The 19,486-nt window shown below is 51.6% G+C and overlaps 1 gene segment (V, D, J or C); it reads left to right on the top strand.

Moving 5' to 3' along the window:
* Positions 1 to 7,696: 7,696 nt before the first annotated feature.
* LOC118595399 lies at positions 7,697 to 8,646 on the top strand. The segment is given in 2 exon segments: positions 7,697 to 8,023; positions 8,225 to 8,646. Coding segments are annotated over 2 exon segments (708 nt in total).
* Positions 8,647 to 19,486: the final 10,840 nt, after the last annotated feature.

Raw genomic sequence — 19,486 nt, 5'->3', positions numbered from 1 at the left:
CCAGCCTCCACCCAGTCCCCCATTCCTGCTGGCCTCCAGCCCAGACTCACTTCCCACTTCTTAAGCTGAAGTGAAGGGCAAAGCCTGAGGGGCTAATGGTGGAATCAGAGCTGGGCCCCTGGGAACATGGTGCAGGTCACTCTCCAGGACTGCAATCTGTCCACCCACTAAGTGCAGGCAGACAGGCCAGTCCCTGACCCTGGACAGACTGAGTGAGGACACACAAGTGTGCAAGAGTCATTCAAACCTAGTATTATCATCCCTGGGACATGAATTCACATTATATAAGACAGGGTTCTCTCATATGTAATGATGGCTCTGGAATCAATAAGAAAAAAGAAGTCTTTGTAGGAAGGAAAAATCAGTAGTCAATGACTTTCAGAAAATGCTTAAATGATGAGAACATTTCCAGTAAGACGGATGCTAGGGTGGGTGTGGCCCTACTGGGCCCTGGATAAAGGCATGAGAACTATTAAGACCATTTTGAGGGTCAGTTGGCCAAACACCCTTGTCATCATAAGTAGTGTTGGTCTCACAAGGAGATCCACATTGGGGTTCCAAGATCAGCACCATGGGACTTTAGGAAAACTAAGACAGAGATAAGCCTGCCAGGACAAGACCACAGCCCCCAGGTATCTGAGCCCTCTTCTCTGCTGTAGAGCCGGGCTTCTACAAGCCTCAGGGTACCCAGGGAAGGCATGGGTGGCAAAGACACAGAAGGCCACCCCTACTGATTGCAGAAGACCCAGGACTGGGAGGGTGACTGTCCTGACTGGAAAGAGGCACTGCTCAGGACTCGTCCCAAGCCCCAGCCCTGGCCAGCACACAATAACATCATGCATTCATGCTGAGGAACACACCACCATCACTCACATTCAAATGTATGTCAGACACACAGTCACACAGATTGCACAGACCCCTTCAGATACATCCAGAGTCAGGTTCCAGGCACACACCACCACCACCACCACCACCACCACCACACCACCACTCTAAAACAGGCTCAGTCTCACACTCAAACACATTCTGTCTTGGGAAGACAAGACCTGGCCCACACCCTCCTCCTGCCAGTCTCCTAGCCCTACCCATTTCTAAGCTGAGGCTTGTTGCTCCTCTTCCCCAACCAGCTCCTAGACCAACATTTCTGAAAGTCACAGCCCAGTGTCTTCCAATGACCGTCCCTCCAAGCCATGAGATCCACACAGACACTGGACACAGGCACCAAGGGCTCTTCTCAAGGGATACAACATGGTAGGAATTCTCACATAGGAGCAGATCCCACCTGGAATAAAAGAGGGAGCTGGACTCAGCTCAGACAGCCAGGCCAGTGACCCTGGCCTCTGCATACCAAGAATGACCTCCTAGGACCAAGAGGCCACTTTTTTCTCTCTGCTCCCTTATCAGTCCACCATAGAGGGCTTGTGGGAGTCCCCAAAAGAGACAAGCACATCTTGGATCCTGTAAGTGTGTCCTTTGGGGAATGGTTCTTCACAATGTGACCAAGGTAACTATCTTAAGATGAGGTCAAGGATTAGCCTCTTGGGCTTTCACCTAGTGACCAGAGTCCTAAATGACAGAAGCTGGGCCTGTGTCCTCCAAAATCAAAATGTGAAAACTGAAAGATGGCAGCCCAAACAGAAGCACTGTGTCCAACACTGAGCAGGACCATGTGGGAGGCTCACGAGGGTTGGCTTGTCAAGAGCTGTCACCACAGTCCATACATACAGCCACTCTAACCCCACACAGAAAACATCTCTGGGGGACATGAGTTCAACTGCTGGGCCCACCTCATAGCCATGGATGGACAGCTGCAGCCTGAATTCCCTGTCCCCGTGTCCGTGCTTCTCGGCCTTGATGACGCACTGTTGGCCTTGAGCAACACCATGTTGGCATGATGTCCCTGGAGAATGTCTTGTGACTTGGGCTGGCAAACCCTAAGACCAAAAGGAGGTGAGTGGGTCATGAGAGAGCCTCATGGCAGGACACATGACCTTAAATGACCCTCTGTAGACTGGGAAGCAGCTGTTACCAGACTGACCATACCAGCCCACTGCTTCCAGCTTTGAACCAAGAGACGAACCTTTACTGCCTAAGCCACTTCACCTGTGGTATTCTGTAACAGCAACAGAAATGACTAAGCCAGGCAGCCACAATGTCCCCCACTGCTGAGGGCTCCAAGGCATGCCAAGACTGATGACAGACCCTCCGGAGGCTCTTTGTATAGGCCTGTGTCCTCCCAGATTCCTGGAACTCAGAACCAAGCTTCCTCCCTCTCTGTCTGTCAAACTCCCTTGACTGGCCTCATAGCCAAGGGGACTTCAATTTGCCCCACACTTTCCAAGCCCCTTCTCTGTGAAGTATCTATCCGAGACCCCAGAAAAAGCTAACTTCCCTAACTCAGCACCCAGCGCTGTTGACATGACCCCATCATACCTGCTCATTTACAACCTTTCCCCTCCAGACAAGGCCATTCCTAAGCAAAGACTGTCTGGTGCTTGTGTGAAGCTCCAGAGTCCTGTTATGATATAAATAAGGCACAAGACAGAGGCAGCTTCCAAAGGGAGGCATTGTGGGGGGGGGCGGGGACAACAGAATGTGGAGAGGACTAAGTGAAGGGTGAGACCCTACCCTGACAATCAATGAGGGGCCCTGGAGGGCAAAGGCCCATCCTGGGAGAGATGTGATAGGAAATCAGGGTTGCAAGGGATACAAATGGAGGCGGCACTGAACTGTGGCCTGAAGGCCTCCACGTTGGCCCTCAGCCTGGGGCATCTACTTTCTCAAGGAACTAGCCATGGAGGCAGCCACAGCTCATGATGAGCCATTCTAGACACTTCCCCACATCATGTCAACCCTGTGACCTCAAAGGTCTTCTCAGAAGCCTCATTGGCTTAGGGATCCCTCTGGAATAACCTTGCTCCTCTGGCTCCCTGACCACATGCTCTTGGGCCTCCCCTCTATCCCTAATTGTCCTCTCTCCCTCTCCATCTCTGCCTCAGTATCTCTGAGCAACTAGATGTTTATTTCATTGCCTTTCCTGCATCTCAGGCCCCAACCTACCCCTATGGCCAGACATGTGGAGTCCTGGCCCCACCGAGGCCCGTGTGGTCAGACACACCTGTCTCCACCACAGCCAGACCACAGGCCAGACATGACTCGGAGGCAAGAGGCCACAATGTGGAGGTGGAACAGGAAGTGGGTGAGGGACCCCATCTAGGGGCCAGACACACAGTCATGCAGCCCCCTCAGCTCCAGGCCTGGCCCGTCCACAGGCAACCACACAGAGAGAAGAGCAGAGATGCTGAGGATACAGCTTCCAGCCAAGGCCTTGCCCAGTCCCAAGCTCTCTCTCATAGGGCAGATGGCCCATAGCCACGAGGATGGACCTTCAGTGTGGGACCACCTGGCCGAGGGAGGCCTGGCTGTTCCCCAATGGAGGACATTCAACGACCTTGAGCAGGTTGGTCCCAGGACGGTCTGGACTCCTTTGCTCATTGGTGCACTGAGGAGTCTCAACCAGGCCAGGTCTGAGAACATGGGGTAGAGATGCATTAGCAGGAAGGAGAAGGAGATTTGAAGAGCAAGCCAGGAGATACAGGGCGTGAACACAGGCACAAGAATGTGCCACGGGCCGAGATGCAGACAAGAGAAAACTTGATGAAACCCGGCTTCCTAGAAAGCAGCAGTGAGAGGCTTACAGGCTAGACCGAGGCAAGGGTTAGGAGACAATAGCAAGGGGTGGGGGTGACCCAAGTGCGGTGGCCAGGCTGAGCTGGACTTGGCTTAGCAGAGCTGAATTAGACTGATCTAGGCTGAGCTGGAACAAGGTAGGCCAAGTTGGGCTGAGTGAGATAGTCTATAATGGGCTAAACTGAGCTGGGCTAATCTGAATTGGACTGGTCTAAGCTGGGCTGAGGTGGGCTGAGTCAAGCTGGGCTGAGACGAGCCCACTAAGATGGGGCAAAGTGGGCTGACTTGGGTGACTGGGATGGCATGAGCTGATCTAGGTTGGCCTGGGCTGGGCTAAGTTGAGTTGAGTTGAATACACTGAACTGGATTGGGGTAGGCTGGGTTGAGCTGGGCTACACCAGGATGAGCTTGGCTGGTGTGAGTTATGCTGAAATAGACTAAAATGAGCTGGTCTGGATTAGGCTAGGATGGGATGAACTATGTTGGCCTGGCCTAAATTAGACTGGGCTACACTGAGCAAATCTGAGATGGGATCTTCTGGGCTGAGATGGGAAATGGTAGTCTTAGTTGGGCTGCCTGAGCTAATCTAGAATGGACTGAGCTGGGCTTGGAATGGTCGGAACTGGGTTGAGCTTATCTAGGCTGGGCTGGGCTAGGCTGAGTTGAGTTGAGCTAGGTTGAGCTGAGCTAAGCTGGGATAAACTTGGCTAAGCTGGAATGGACTAGGCTAAAGTTGGTTGGGCTGAGCTGAATGAGCTACACTGGAATGGGCTAGCTGAGCTAGGCTAGGCCAGCTGGTCAGGCTAGGCTGGGTGTAGCTAAACTAGTCTAGCTGGGCTGTTCTGAACAAGGCCTATCTTACCTAGGCTGGGCTGATCTAGACAGGGTTGCATTGAGCTAGGTTAGACTGGGTTGGCTGAGCTGGGCTGAGCTAGGTTAGGTGTGCTATCTGAGCTGGCCTAAAATGGGCTGAGTTGAAATGAACTAGGCCTGGATGGACTTGCTGAGCTGAACTGAGCTGAGCTGAACTGGGTTGAGCTGGGCTGAGCTGGGCTGGGCTGGGCTGAGCTGGGCTGAGCTGGGCTGAGCTGGGTTGAGCTGGGCTGAACTGAGCTGGGCTGGGCTGAGCTGAGCTGGGCTGAGCTGAGCTGAGCTGGGCTGGGCTGGGTTAAGCTGGGCTGGGCTGAGCTGAGCTTTGCTGGGCTGAGCTGGATTGGTCTGGGCTGTGCTGAACTGGGCCTGCCTGAGCTGGGCTAGGCTGATCAAGGCTAAACTGGGCTGAGCTGGGCTAAGCAGGGCTGGGCTGGGCTGAGCTGGGTTGAACTGGGCTGAGCTGAGCTGGGCTGGGCTGGGCTGGGCTAGGCTGAGCTGGGCTAGGCTGTGCTGGGCTAGACTGAATTGGGCTTGGCTGAGCTGGGCCTGGCTAAGCAAGGCTGAGCTAGGCTGAGCCGGGCTAAGCTAGGCTGAGCTGGGCTAGGCTGGGCTGAGTTGGGCTGACCTGGGCCTGGCTGTGCTGGGCTGAGCTGAGCTGAGCTGGGCTAGGCTGGGCTAGGCTGGACTGAGCTGGGCCTGGCTGAGCTGGGCTGGGCTGAGCTAAGCTAGGCTGGGCTGGGCTAGGCTGGGCTGGGCTGGAATGAGCTGGGCTGGGCTGAGCTGGGCTGAGCTGGGCTGAGCTGGGCTGAGCTGGGCTGAGCTGGGCTGGACTGGACTGGGCTGAACTGGGTCTGGCTAGCTGGGCTGGGCTGGAATGAGCTGGGCCTGGCTGAGCTGGGCTGGGCTGAGCTGAGCTGAGCTGTGCTGGGCTGAGCTGAGCTGAGCTGGGCTAGGCTGGGCTAGGCTGGACTGAGCTGGGCCTGGCTGAGCTGGGCTGAGCTGAGCTGAGCTGAGCTGAGCTGAGCTGAGCAGAGCTGGGCTGAGCTGGGCTGAGCTGGGCTGAGCTGGGCTGGACTGGACTGGGCTGAACTGGGTCTGGCTAGCTGGGCTGGGCTAAGCTGGACTGGACTGGGCTGAACTGGGTCTGGCTGAGCTGGGCTGGGCTAAGTTGGACTGGACTGGGCTGAACTGGGTCTGGCTGAACTGGGCTGGGCTGAGCTAGGCTTGGATGAATTGAATGATTTTGTTGGGCTAGCCTAAACTGAGCTGAGTTAGAATATCATGGGATGGGATAGGCTGAGCTGAGCTGGGCTGAGTTGGTCTTGTTGGGTTGAGCTGACTAAAGTGGGTTTATTTGGGTTCAGTTGGCTTTGCTGGGTTGAGCTGGTTTAGATCTAGCTACACTGGATAGAATGGACAGGTGAAATCAGGTTAAACTCTTCTTGGCTGGTTAAGATGAGCTAATATAAGTTAAGCTGGCTGAGCTGGGCTGGGTTGGGTTGAGCTGTGTTGAGCTGAGCTGGACTGGACTGGATTGGGTTGAGCTGAGCTGAGCTGGGTTGGGTTGAGCTGTGTTGAGCTGAGCTGGGCTGGCCTGGGTTGAGCTGTGTTGAGCTGAGCTGGGCTGGACTGGATTGGGTTGAGCTGAGCTGAGCTGGGTTGGGTTGAGCTGTGTTGAGCTGAGCTGGACTGGACTGGATTGGGTTGAGCTGAGCTAGGCTTGGCTATAAGCTGGGCTGAGATAAATTAGCCTGGCTGGACTTACTCATAATTCTAGTCTGCGATTTGCTGGGTTGTTAAGTTCAGGGCTGAGGTAACTAGAAAACTTTGGACTAAATGTAGACCAGCCCTTGTTTCATGAGTCCAGTTTGTTGACTCTTTGTTTTATATGAATGGGGGCCATGCAACTCAGTATCCATTTCACATGTCCTCTTCTCCTTCCCCCATCGCCTGGTGTAAATTCAAGTGTACCTGTAGATAGTGTCTACACAGCCCAGGCAGTGCCCAGACTTAGACATCTGGTCTTGAGGGTCTACTGCTTGTTAGGCAGATGGGTAGGATTGGTGGGTGACAGGCCTGAAGCCGTGGCAAGGCAAGTGTAAGTGAAAACACAAACAAATGGCCTTCTCCTCCCCAGTGAACCTTCAGGCCAGCTCTTCCCTGGCCACTCCTACCCTGTGCTGGCTGAGCTCCAATCTCAGGTCATCCATCTCTGCCCAGGTCCACCAGTTATGATCCTCCTGACCCTGGGATTGACAGCATGCCTGTGACCACTGCCCAAACAGGAGTGAGGTTCAGAAATCTGGAGCACCAGATTGCTTAGTAGCACAGTCATATTCATAAAGACACTTATAGTACGTACAAAGTCCTGCTCAAGGCATTTGGCCAGGTCATTGCAAAAGACTGCCTGAGGTCACATTCAGGATCTCTGCAGCCAGATCAGCTCCAACTGCAGGCACATGACACAGCAGCTATGTTGATAGGGGGCTAGGTTCTCCGATGTAAAGAAGAGAAAGGTGTGGTCCTTTCCCCAGAAACTGTCTTAAGATGGGCAGTATGAAGACTACTACCTCACTCATGTTCTATGTTCCAGAGCCCCCAAGAAGTCCCACCATCTACCCACTGAGCCTCCCACGATCTATGTCAAAGGACCCAGTGACAATCGGCTGCCTGATTCAGAATTACTTCCCATCCGGACCTATGGAGGTGACCTGGAGCAAGAGTGGGCAAGATATTATGACCATAAACTCACCACCTGCCAAGACCTCGGAGGGCAGATACACCATGATCAGCCACATGACCCTGCCAGCTGCTAAGTGTCCAGATAAAGAATCTGTGACATGCTCTGTGCAATATGGCTCTGACCCCGCCAAAGAAATGAAAGTGCCCTGCATGGTAGACGGTGAGGGAGTCATCTGGGGGTGGGATAAGTTCTACCCTAACCTGGTATCTGGACCCATATCCCCCAGTCAGGGAACCTTGGAAGCCTCCAGAGCAGCCTTTGTGGCCAGTCCATGGAGGGGGCATGGATGGGCCAGAAGGAGCTGAGGCCCAAGGACATCCAGAGAAGGGGAGAGGGAAGGAGAAAGGGGGAATGTGCTGATTTACTAAGACTTCTCAATTACATGTCCCTCTCCAGATCCAATTATGTATCCCCCCTGCCAACCCCGCCTGACACTGCAGCGGCCAGCTCTTGAGGACCTGCTCCTGGGTTCAGATGCCAGCCTCACATGTACACTGAAAGGCCTGAAAAAGCCCGAGGGAGTCACTTTCACCTGGAATCCCACCACTGGGAAGGACGCAGTGACAAACAAACCTGTGATGGACTCATGCGGCTGCTATAGTGTGTCTAGTGTCCTGCCTGGCTGTGCTGAGCTCTGGAACAATGGGGAGACCTTCACATGCACAGTTAGCCACCCTGAGTCTGAGACCCTAAGTACCACAATTGCCAAAGTCACAGGTAGGTCCAGATGCACCCTGGGACATCATATGACATTCCACGCTTACATGCCTGCCTCCTCCCTCTAATACATATGCTCAACTGCTCTTACCCTTATGTCACAGAGGGAAACTGAGGCTATCTGAGGGACTTCCCAGAAGGAAAGGACAAGGCGGGGATCTTAGATCTCCTTGTCTGAGACATCTCCTCTCTACCTTCCAGAGAACACCTTCCCACCCCAGGTCCACCTGCTGCCGCCGCCGTCGGAGGAGCTGGCCCTGAATGAGCTGGTGTCCCTGACATGCCTGGTGCGAGGATTCTACCCTAAAGATGTGCTGGTGCGTTGGCTGCATGGGAACCAGGAGCTGTCTCGTGATAACTACCTAGTGTGGGAAGCCCAGAAGGAGCCAGGCGAGGGTGCCAACACCTACGCGATGACAAGTGTGCTGCGTGTGTCAGCTGAAACCTGGAAACAGGGGGACAGTTACTCCTGCATGGTTGGCCATGAGGCTTTGCCCTTGGGCTTCACCCAGAAGACCATCGACCGTCTGTCGGGTAAACCCACCCAAGTCAACGTGTCTGTGATCATGTCAGAGGGAGATGGTGTCTGCTACTGAGCCACCCTGCCTGCCCCTGTTCCTTAAATAAACTCTGTGCTCATCCAAAGTATCCCTGCACCTCCATCTAGTGCCTGTCCATCATATCATCCTTAGGGTTTATAGAACACTGGGAGGCATCAGGGCCCAGGGAGGGAAGATGTGCATATATCAGTGAGTGCTTATGGATGCCTTTAAGTGTATACCTGTGTGTGACAAGAGGGAAGTGAGTTTGTGTGGGCCTATGAGTATATAGGTACACATATGGGTATGAGTGTATATGTGTATGCCTATAATTGTGAGTATATCTGTGTCCCTGTAAGCATGTGTGTGCCTGTGTATACCTATGAGTATGCATGTGCACGCTTTTGTTGGTGGAAATGTATGTGTGTGCCTATGAGTGTGTGTGCCTGCCATGTGGGCATGCAGTGAATGGGAGGTAAGGATAAGCTGGGGATGAAATCTGAGAGAAGCAGACTCAGCCAAGACAGGAAAAGCTCAGGGGAGAGTCCCAAGGGCAGTGGTTTGCTACAGAAATACTCTGAATGGCGGCTGATATGGTTGTTTGTGTATTGGATTGCAGTTTCTAGCTCTAGAAGACAGGGGTAGAAGGGGCAAGAGAGTAGCAAGATCAAGGCTGACCATCTGGGGGCCACAGTAGGGATGGTGAAGGAATGAGAGGCTGAATTCAAAGGGCACTTTGAAGAAGATGCCACCCACCCTCAGTGGAACAGCCCTGAATGGGGACATGCACAGCCATGCAGGGTGATCACTGACTCACATGGGAAAGAGATATGATATGGGCACAGACAGCTCCCAGCAGCACTCCGCTCTGCATGTATGCACATGGGCATACACATGCACACACACTTACATTTGCACACTCACACAGACCTGAACCCTGCAGAAGGAGGAAGTTCACACCCCACACTCAGCTTCTGGAAAGCAAGAGGAATCCCTTCCCAGGCCCCATTAGAATCCCCAGGTCCAACCCTGAGAACTACACATAACTCATGGACAAGGCCAGAGGCCCCTCTCAGGCGGCCCCTGTACCCAGGCTGCCTTTTCTAACTTAAATCCCCCTTCCCACCCTGAGCCCAAGTATAACAAACCACAAACAGTGTAGGGGCAAATCTGGAAAGGAGGCGGGAGCACACCATAGAGACCTCTCCTACACGGACGTCGGCCTACTACATGGGCACCTCCAGAACACAAGTATACAACCAGGTATACTTGGCACCAGGATGCCCACAAGAGGGCAGTGGGGCCCCTGCTCCTGTCTCACAGGCCTTCAGAACCTCTCCAGGGAGCTGGTTTCTAACAACTTCCCTCTGCTCTCAGAGCTACAGTGGACTAAAGGCCCATACACACCCTGAACACTCTCCCCCTTGAAAGCCCAGTTCCCTGAGAATAGCAAGAGCAGCAGACCAACTTTGGAAACCTGACCCAGAAAAATACTACAGGCACTCATGAAGTCCAAGGTCTGTAACAGGGAACTCTAGTAAGAAGGAGCCAGTAGGTGAAGGGCTGAACCCACAAAGGGAGAGCAGTCAAAGAGGCACAAACATCACAACAGATGGTTAGCAGAGAGGATGAGTGGGTGGGTGGATGGATGTACAGACGAATGGCTGGAAGGATGGATGGATTGGTGGATAGGTAGAGTGACAGAAAGATGGGTGGTTGTCTATATCAGCAGATGACAAAGTTTCCACTCCCACTTAACGTGGGAGTTCTATGCACTGGGGTCCTGAGGACAGCAGGGTGTCTAAGATGGAGGCCTTTATCTATCTATTGACAATGCCCCCCCTCAAGTCACAATTCTTAATAATGCAACAGAGTCCTCTGGTCACATGTCCAGCCTTTGGTATGCCAACCTCAGGCCCAGAAATTGTGTTGGTGGGTATTTTTTTTGAGGGTGGTTGATTTTGTCCAGCTCCAGTACCCAGGGCAACTTCAGCCTAAGAACTGGGGCTTAGTGAGGGATTGCTAAGTATCTAGATAGAGCTAAGACCCAAGTGGCCTTGGGCTCAAACTCTTCTTGGAGCCATAAAGACATCAATGACCCTCTTGCCATGCCAGTTCTCCAATTAAAGTCCCCTGAGAGAGATGGGTCTTGGGGACATCTCAAGAACTGCAAGGATTCCAGACCCTTACCTGGGACCCTGCTTCCTTATCCTCTCTGAGTAAATCTCTGCACAGAGATAAGGACCTCCCACCACCATATCCCTAAAGCACAAGGCATAGAAAGGGAAGCCTTAGGCCTGGGCACCCATCCCCATGGGTTTAGGTCTATAAAGTCATCTGTGTCTTACAGAATGTCAAGAGCCACTTCCCTATGTGCTACTGGACCAGTCACAGGACATCCTGGAGGAAGAAGCACCAGATGCCAGTCTATGGCCCACCACTGTGACCTTCCTCACCCTTTTCCTGATGAGCCTGTTCTACAGTACAGCACTCACCATAACAACTGTGCGAGGCCCATTTGGCAGCAAAGATGTCCCCCAGTACTGATCAGAATCCAGCCACAGGTAGCAGCCATGAAGATGGTGGGTTGTGGGAGGTTTGGAGGGTGCATTCAGGATACACCTGTCACCTCCACATGTGGCCTTGCAACCCTTCACAGACATTAAGGAAATGGGAGTAAAGAATGACAGCACTCCCTAGATTTAACCCAGTGTTCCACAAGTCAGAGGCATGGGATGGAGGCAAAAGTGAAGACATAGCCCAACTCCAGATGACATAGCCCAACTCCAGATGACATAGCCCAACTCCAGATGACATAGCCCAACTCCAGGATGGCATAGCCCAACTCCAGATGACATAGACCAACTCCAGATGACATAGGCCAACTCCAGATGACATAGGCCAACTCCAGATGGCATAGCCCAACTCCAGATGACATAGCCCAACTTCAGATGACATAGGACAACTCCAGATGACATAGACCAACTCCAGATGACATAGTCCAACTCCAGATGACATAGCCCAACTCCAGATGACATAGACCAACTCCAGGATGACATAGGCCAACTCCAGATGGCATAGCCCAACTCCAGGATGACATAGACCAACTCCAGGATGACATAGCCCAACTCCAGATGGCATAGCCCAACTCCAGATGACATAGCCCAACTCCAGATGACATAGACCAACTCCAGATGACATAGTCCAACTCCAGATGACATAGACCAACTCCAGATGACATAGACCAACTCCAGGATGACATAGGCCAACTCCAGATGGCATAGCCCAACTCCAGATGACATAGGCCAACTCCAGATGACATAGCCCAACTCCAGATGACATAGGCCAACTCCAGATGACATAGACCAACTCCAGGATGACATAGCCCAACTCTAAAATCTCCTCTGGTTGATCACTCTTGTCTTTGCAGGGATGAAGCATAAAGATGGTACTCTACATTTCAGAGCTAAGACCTATGTGACAGCTGCCCACCTACCCCCCACTCATACTTTTCTGAACAATAAATTGATACAAAAAGCACAATTTCTTGCTATCAAAGACAAACATTAACAAAGATGGGAGAGGGTCAAGAAAAGTGTGGTGATTCCAGACTAGAGTATGCTTACATCATAGAATGTGGGGATATTGGGCAGGGTAGATAAGAGTGCCCATGGTCTAATGTCTGAGACATAACTTGGACATATGTGTGGCTGAAGCCAAATGCTTAACAGTGGCTTCATCAAGGGTGGTATTTGTAGTCTTTTCGGACCTGATACCAGGTCATTAAGCTTCATCTCTGGGCATGATTTCTAAAACCTCGGCTATGGTACTTTACACTAAGAGTGGACATTGAACACCAAACCATGGTCCTGGTTGTGAACCCTGATCACTGAGCTCTAATTTTGGTAACCAAACCCTGTTCCTGATCAATGACCTCCAGCCATGATCATGAAGCCCTAATCTTGACCACTGATTTCTTGTACTGATCCCTCATTCTAATCAGTGGTCCACAGCCCTGATCACTGACTCTTGGTTCTAATCACTGAGCCCTGGTCCTGATCCCTGGTCCAGATCAACTAGTCAAGTCCAGATCACTGAATCCTGCTCCTAATCACTAGGTCTGGTCCTTATTACGGAGCCCTAGTCTTGACCACTGATCACTAGTCTTGATTATTAATAACTAATCTGATCTCTAGTCCCTATTCCTAATCACTGGCTCATGGCACTAGTCACTGAGTCCTATGCTGATCACTGATCCCTGGTGATAATCAATAAGGCCCTGTTCCTAAACAGTGTTCATGGGTTCTTGTGGTGATATATTGTGTACCCTAATAAAGCTTGCCTGAGAATCAGAGAACAGAGCCAGCCAAGAGATTAGACATGGAGATTTGGCAATGGTGGCACACACCTTTAATCCCAGCATTTGAGAGCTCATGCTTTTGCTTGGGAAGAACACACCCTTTAATCCCAGGAAGTAATATGGCAGGGCAAAGAAATGTATATCAGGTATGAGGAGACAGAAACTAAAGGCTCTTTTTGGCTAAAGTCTTTCGACTGAGGAAAGCTTTTCTCAGGCTGAGGAGTCCTAGAGGTAAAAGGTAGCTTATTCCTTTGTCTTCTGATCTTTTAGCATTTACCCAATATCTGGCACAGGAACTTCTAAATCAAAAGGCCATTTAAGATTAAAACAACAGGTTCTTATCAACAGATGCAATCCTGACCATTGGGTCTTAGTCCTGGCAACTGGTCCTCATCACTGAGCTCTGGACCTCATCACTCAGCCCTGGTACTCATCACTGAACCCTGTTCCTCATCACTCAGTCTTGGTCCTCATCACTGAGCTCTGGTCATCATCACTCAGTCCTGCTCTTCATTACTGAGCCCTAATCCTCATCAATGAATCTTGGTCCCCATCACTGAGCACAAGTTATCTTCACTAAACCTTGGGCCACATCACTGAACCCTGGTCCTCACCACTCAGCCCTGATCCTAAGAATACAGCACAGGTCATCATCACTCTGCCTTGGTCCTCATCGCCGAGTCCTGGTCCTCATCACTGAGTCCTGGTCCTATTCACTGAGAGTTGGTCCTCATTACTGACAGCTGATCCTCATCACTGAGCCTTGGTCCTCATCAAAGAGCCCTGGTCCTCATCACTGAGTCCTGTTCCGCATCACTGAATCCTGACCCCTATCATTGAGCACTGGTTTTCATGACTGAAACTTGGTCTTCATCAGTTAGCTCTGGTCTTGAGCAGGATGCTTGGGTTCTGATCAATAGGCTGAGGTTCTGGTAACAGAAACATGGTTCTGATCATAAACTTCTGGTTCTGGTCACTAATTCTTACTACTAGTACTGAACAATCCAAACTACTCCTCAGCACTGAGTGCTACTCCTACACACTGTGACAAGGTTCTAATAACTAGGTCCTGGTACTGATCAATGGGCCCTGACTTAGGCAGTGGGCCCAGGTCCACGACACTGACGTCTAAGCTTGGATACTAGCCCAGCATTCTGCCTACCAACACTTGTCCTACAGCTGGGTCCTCATCTCACCCACTTTTGTCTGAGGCCCAAGGCTACAGTGGCATTTTACAAGAAGTCCCTTTTCTACTAAGTCCCATCCTCATTAGGAAGATCCCTGCAGCTTCAGAGGAAAAATTCCAGAGTCCCCTCAACACTGCTCATACACTGGGCTACAAGGGAGACAGTGAGTCCTTTGCTTATCTGTCTTTCCCAGGCTCAGAGGACATAGATGGGAGCAAAGCAAGCCCAGGCCAGATGAGCTGGAACCAATGGTCTGGGGTCTCAAGATCTGGGGTCAGCACTGTGCAGGATGTTTACAGTACAGGTGTGGGGCAGGGCAGGGATGGTCATGTTTGTAAGTCTTGTTTTTCTTTCTTCTGAAGTCTCTGATGTCTATCACCTGCTGAAACACTCAAAATAGCTCTGAGAGCTGAGGCTAGCTGAGTCATCATGAGCCCAGCTCAGCCCAGGTGCCCCAAACCAGAGCTACTGTTCTGAGAATCACACTCCACACTAGACCTGGCCAGGTGGCTTTGAGGCCAGGGGTCTGGATGAGGGGTTGCAGCCAGGGGAGCCCTGCTAGGGACAGAGGATGCCCCAGCCCCCACCACTCAAGGCCAGCCAGGGACATCTACAGTCAGGCCTCAGTGAAGCCATGTTCTACCAGGATGAGAACAAGTTCAATTAAGACCAACTATGGTCTGCCAAGGGTCACACACAGAGTCAAGCAGAGTCAGCCAAGGTCAACCAAGACCAGCCTGAGGTCACCAGAATCACCTGAGGCCACATGCTAATCTGTCAGACAGAATTGTCAGGAGAGCAGGTCCTAGGAGATGCAGAATGGAGAGTGCTCACCCTGCCAGGCAGACATGTCCCTCACTGTGTGTACCCTCCCTGAATGTCTCCCAGACTACAGTTGGTTCTAGACTATTGGAACATTTCCCAGGACTCCTGATAAGCATGAGGAAGGCTCCAAAGATGACAGGAAATTGTCTGCAGGACTAGATTTCAAACTCTATTAGAGGCCTGCCAGAGACCCCAGGGAGACTCTGTGTAGGGTTAAGCTGTAGGATCAAAGCTGAACAGAGCCTCAGGGTAGAGTCAAGCACAGGAGCAATCTCTAGGACCCTGGAGGGCATGCAGGCAATGGACAGGATGGAGGCCAGACAGACTAATGAGTGGACAGTCAGATGTGATACAGTGGACCGTATCATCAGTGGGGACTGAGTCAAACAAAAGCCTCTGGGACACTCTAGACTTCTCTATCTCTGGATCTCTTGATGTATACACTAGGGGATCAGGTGACAGGTTGGGGGGGCCATTGCCATCACCATGTGAGATGTCCTCCTCTTCACAGGGTTCCGTGAGGGGTGCTGCAGCTTTCCTTATGGGTGTGTAAGACTGATTCTCAGGCCTGGTTCCATGATTTTAATGATCCCATGTGCCCCACAGTCTCAATTATCTTTGGTAAAATTATAGATTGGCAGGTCTTTAGGGATAAATTAGGCACTGCCTGATGGAAGGTGAAGGGCAGGATGAGATTTTTACATATCCACCAAGCTGTGTTGTCATCCACTATCTTCAAAATGGAGTCAAAAGCCAGTTAGCAAGATGAAATCTCTCAGGGTAAGGTACAGTCTAAAAAGCCACGGTTTCACACAATATGGAATGATTGGAAGCAGGGCAGAGCTTGATATTAACACAGAGATAATGTAAGAGACAGAGAGGAGACCAGGGGACACTGAAATACAGAGGAGGAGGCAGCACAGACACATGGATGGAGATGAGACAAGAGGAAAAGACAGACACACAGACTAGAGGGAAAGAGACAGGGGCAGGGAGAGACAGAGAGATGCAGAAGAGAGAGACAGACATAGGGAAGGGAAAGGAAGAAGAGACAGACAGAGGGACAGAGGCACAGCAGTGGGACCCACCCAGCACTCAAATGAAGACCCTGCCTCACAAACTGTCCGATGGAGGCCAAGCACCCGCAGAGCCATGCAGGAGTACTCCTCAGACACACACCAAAAGCACTCACACCCAGTCCACGCAGACACAGACCCAGCACCTGTGCCAAACCTCACACCCATCTACCCACTCCCTCTCCTCCAGGCCTGTGTGCTCAGAGTGGCACGGTGAAGGGAGATCATCCAGGACACGTCTTATGGGGCTTAGTTAACAGCCTGAGCATCCGAGTCCACAGGCACTGCCACTTCTGGCCCTGTACTCCATGGCATGCTTCAGAGGGGATCTTCTGAGACTGGGAACATAAGCTGTGGTCAGGATGGTCTAAGGGATAGGCTCCCATCAGGATTTGTCCAGAAGAGACCCAAACCCAAGGGGTGCAGACAGTGGTGGGCAAGATCAGCTGGCAGCTGAGAGATCCCTGGCCAGTCCTGATCAGACACAGGGAAACTGTGGCAGAGGGCCATGTCAGCTGTCGGGCCTGGACACTCTTCTCGACCCGAGGTCACAGGCACCTGCCCAGCCCTTGGCAATGCCTGCAGGAAAAGTCTAAGAGCCTAGAAAGAAACAGACCACTGAGACTCCAGCCTCTGGGGACAGGAGGAGAGGATAAAGATGGAGAGCTCCATCTCCAGGGCCTGAGATCCCACTCAAGGAATAGCTCACCCAGCCAGTGAGCAGGGTGTAGCCCTAGGACACAGAGAAAACAGGACCAGAGGCATGGAAGGCTGGAGTATGTGGTTAGGGGGTCCTGCTTTGGCTCCTCCTGCCCTCTCCAGGAGGGCAGTGTAAGACAGTGAGACAGGGCTATGAAAGAGCCTTTGGGACCACATGGTGTGAGCCTGGACTGTGCTCTGACTGAGCCTGGGTATGTGGCAGCTTTCTCATGGAGAAGACACCGAGAGTCCAGGACAGGAGAAAGGACATCAGGGCTGAGGGGATGGCAGGGGGCAGGGTCTGTGAAGTGGAGGGCTTTGCCCCCATTTGTTGAGATTTGGACATGTATTCATGGACACAGGCCTAAGAACCAGGCCTGGCTCTCCCCGGACATCAGTCAGTGTCCCGTGTGTGTGTGTGTGTGTGTGTGTGTGTGTGTGTGTGTGTGTGTGTGTGTGTGTCCCAGCACCTCATCTCCTGGGCATCACACACTGGAAGACATTTGAAAGGCTCCTGCTGTGGGGTGGGGGACCAGGATTGGACCTGGGACCCTGGGTGTCTGAGCATGTGCAGAATTGAGAGTGCTCAGACTGCAGGTGGGGACAAGCTCTGCAGTGTGTTGGGACAGGCTGAGACAGGTACCAAAGCCACTAGTCCCTCCATAGTCTCAACCCATACATTTCTCTGGGTGAGACCACGGATGTCTCTCATGTCTCCAAGGACTGGGATAGTACCCCCAATTCTCTGAAAGCTAGTCAGCAGCAAAGAGTTCCTGGCCAGTCAGATGGAATGTTCTAAACTCTGCACCCAAACTAAGTAGATCTTCAGCAATCAGCAATAATCTAGCTATGGTGGACAACCAGGTACAAGCAGGAGCCTGCTTCACTTTGGATCCTCAGGGTTCTCCCTGACAAATAACCTGTAGGCAGGAAGGTTTCATTTAATAACCCACGGATTTCTTCTTCTTTTTCTCTTTCTCCCTCTCCCTCCCTCCTCCCCTCTTTTTGAGACAGGACTCCCTGTGTAGAACTGGCTGTTCCTAAACTCATTTTATACACTAGGCTAGCTTTGAACTTAAGTAGATCCTCCTGCCTCTGCTTCCTGAGTACTAGAACTAAAAGTATGTGTCACCACAGACAAACTAACTCTTTATTGACAGCAACATTGTGCCCCAGGCATAGAATTAGTTAAAATTCCATTATAAGTATTAGCTAGCTACAAGGTAGTGAATTCCCATAAGGCTTCTTCAGGGACACCCCCCCCGCCCCCGCCGCCCAGCTTTGGCTAGCCCAAGCTTTACCCTCTCCTCTCCAAAGTCCTCCCACACCCCACACCCCACACCCCACTTCAATCTTTACACTCAAATGCCCTTGTTCTACTACCCCTCAAACTAGGTTGTTCCCTGTGCTGAAGGTTTGTAGGTGTGAGGACAGCTATCTGTGTACCCTTCACTTTGGTTAAGCCTCCTGACACCCAGCACTTCCCATCCCCACACCTCTTCATGCTTGATTTAGGCCCTGTCCCCTCATGTGTGTTTATCTTTCTCTTCAGTCTTAAGAATTACTTCCAGAATCCTCTGCAGAGCTGGCCAATGACACAGACACCTTTAATCTGTTTTTGCTGTGGAAAGTTTTAATTTCTCCTTGCATTTAATAGTTTTCTGGGTACAATACTCTGGGTTTAGAGTTGGAATTCAGAATTCAGAATATGTCTTTCCAGGCATCTGGCCTAGACAGTTTCTATTGAGGGGCTGGAGGGATGGCTCAGTAGTTGAGAGCACTTGTTGATCTTGCAGAGGACTTGGCTTTGATTCCTTGTACCCACGTGGCAGGTAACAACCACATGTAGCTCCAGTTCCAGAGGATTCTATGCATTTCTCTGGCAGCCATCTGGAATAGTCAGCATAGGGGGACCCTGATGCTGCAGAATGAGGAGTGTATGTCCGGGCCAGGCAGTGCTCCAGAGGCAGCCAGGACCCCACTACACATGCCCTCCCTTTGTTCCCCAGATGAAAGTGGTTCCAGACCATGGGAGACAGTCCTCTGGACGCAGAGTAGGTTCTGGTCCAGGAAGGAAGAGTGAACGAGAAAGGCACTAAATGAAAAGATGACACAGAGACACAGAGAGACAGAGACACTGAGAGAGACAGAGACACTGAGCCACGGAAAGACATAGAGAGACACTTAGGGACAGAGATGAGGTGAGGGAGACATTGACATATTAGAAATGGAGAAAGACAGAGACTGAAAGAGACAGCAGAGACAGAGAGATGCCAGAGACAGAGGTACTGAGAAACAGAGATGGGAACAATGAGGCACAGGATGAGAGACAGGGGACCAAGGGACCTTAAGATATGGAGAGAAACCTGTGTGTGTGAACAAAGAGTCACAGAGACCCAGACAGAGACACTGGGAGAGATGAGAACAAGGAGACAGAGACACTGAGACATAAAGATAGAAGGATGTGCAGAGAAGAAATGGGGACCAGGGGACACAGAGATAGAGACTTTGACACAGATGCAGTGATGGAGATGAGGACAGACAACAGGAAAGGACAGACACAGAGACTAGAAGGCAAAGAGACAGAGACAGGGAGAGACAGAGAGACAGATATACAGAAAGGAGAGGCAAGAAGGGACAGACAGACACAGACAGAAAGAGGCACAGCAGTGGGTCCCACCCAACACTCAAATGAAGGCCCTGGCTCACACATTTTGGATGAAGGCCAAGCACACACAGAGCCATGGATGAGCACTCTTCAGACACACACCCAGAGC

Source organism: Onychomys torridus, chromosome 14, assembly GCF_903995425.1.
Source record: "Onychomys torridus chromosome 14, mOncTor1.1, whole genome shotgun sequence".
NCBI classification, from domain to species: Eukaryota; Metazoa; Chordata; class Mammalia; order Rodentia; family Cricetidae; genus Onychomys; species Onychomys torridus.
Note: the sequence above shows the minus strand (reverse complement) of the source record. Positions and strands in the feature narration are given on the sequence as shown.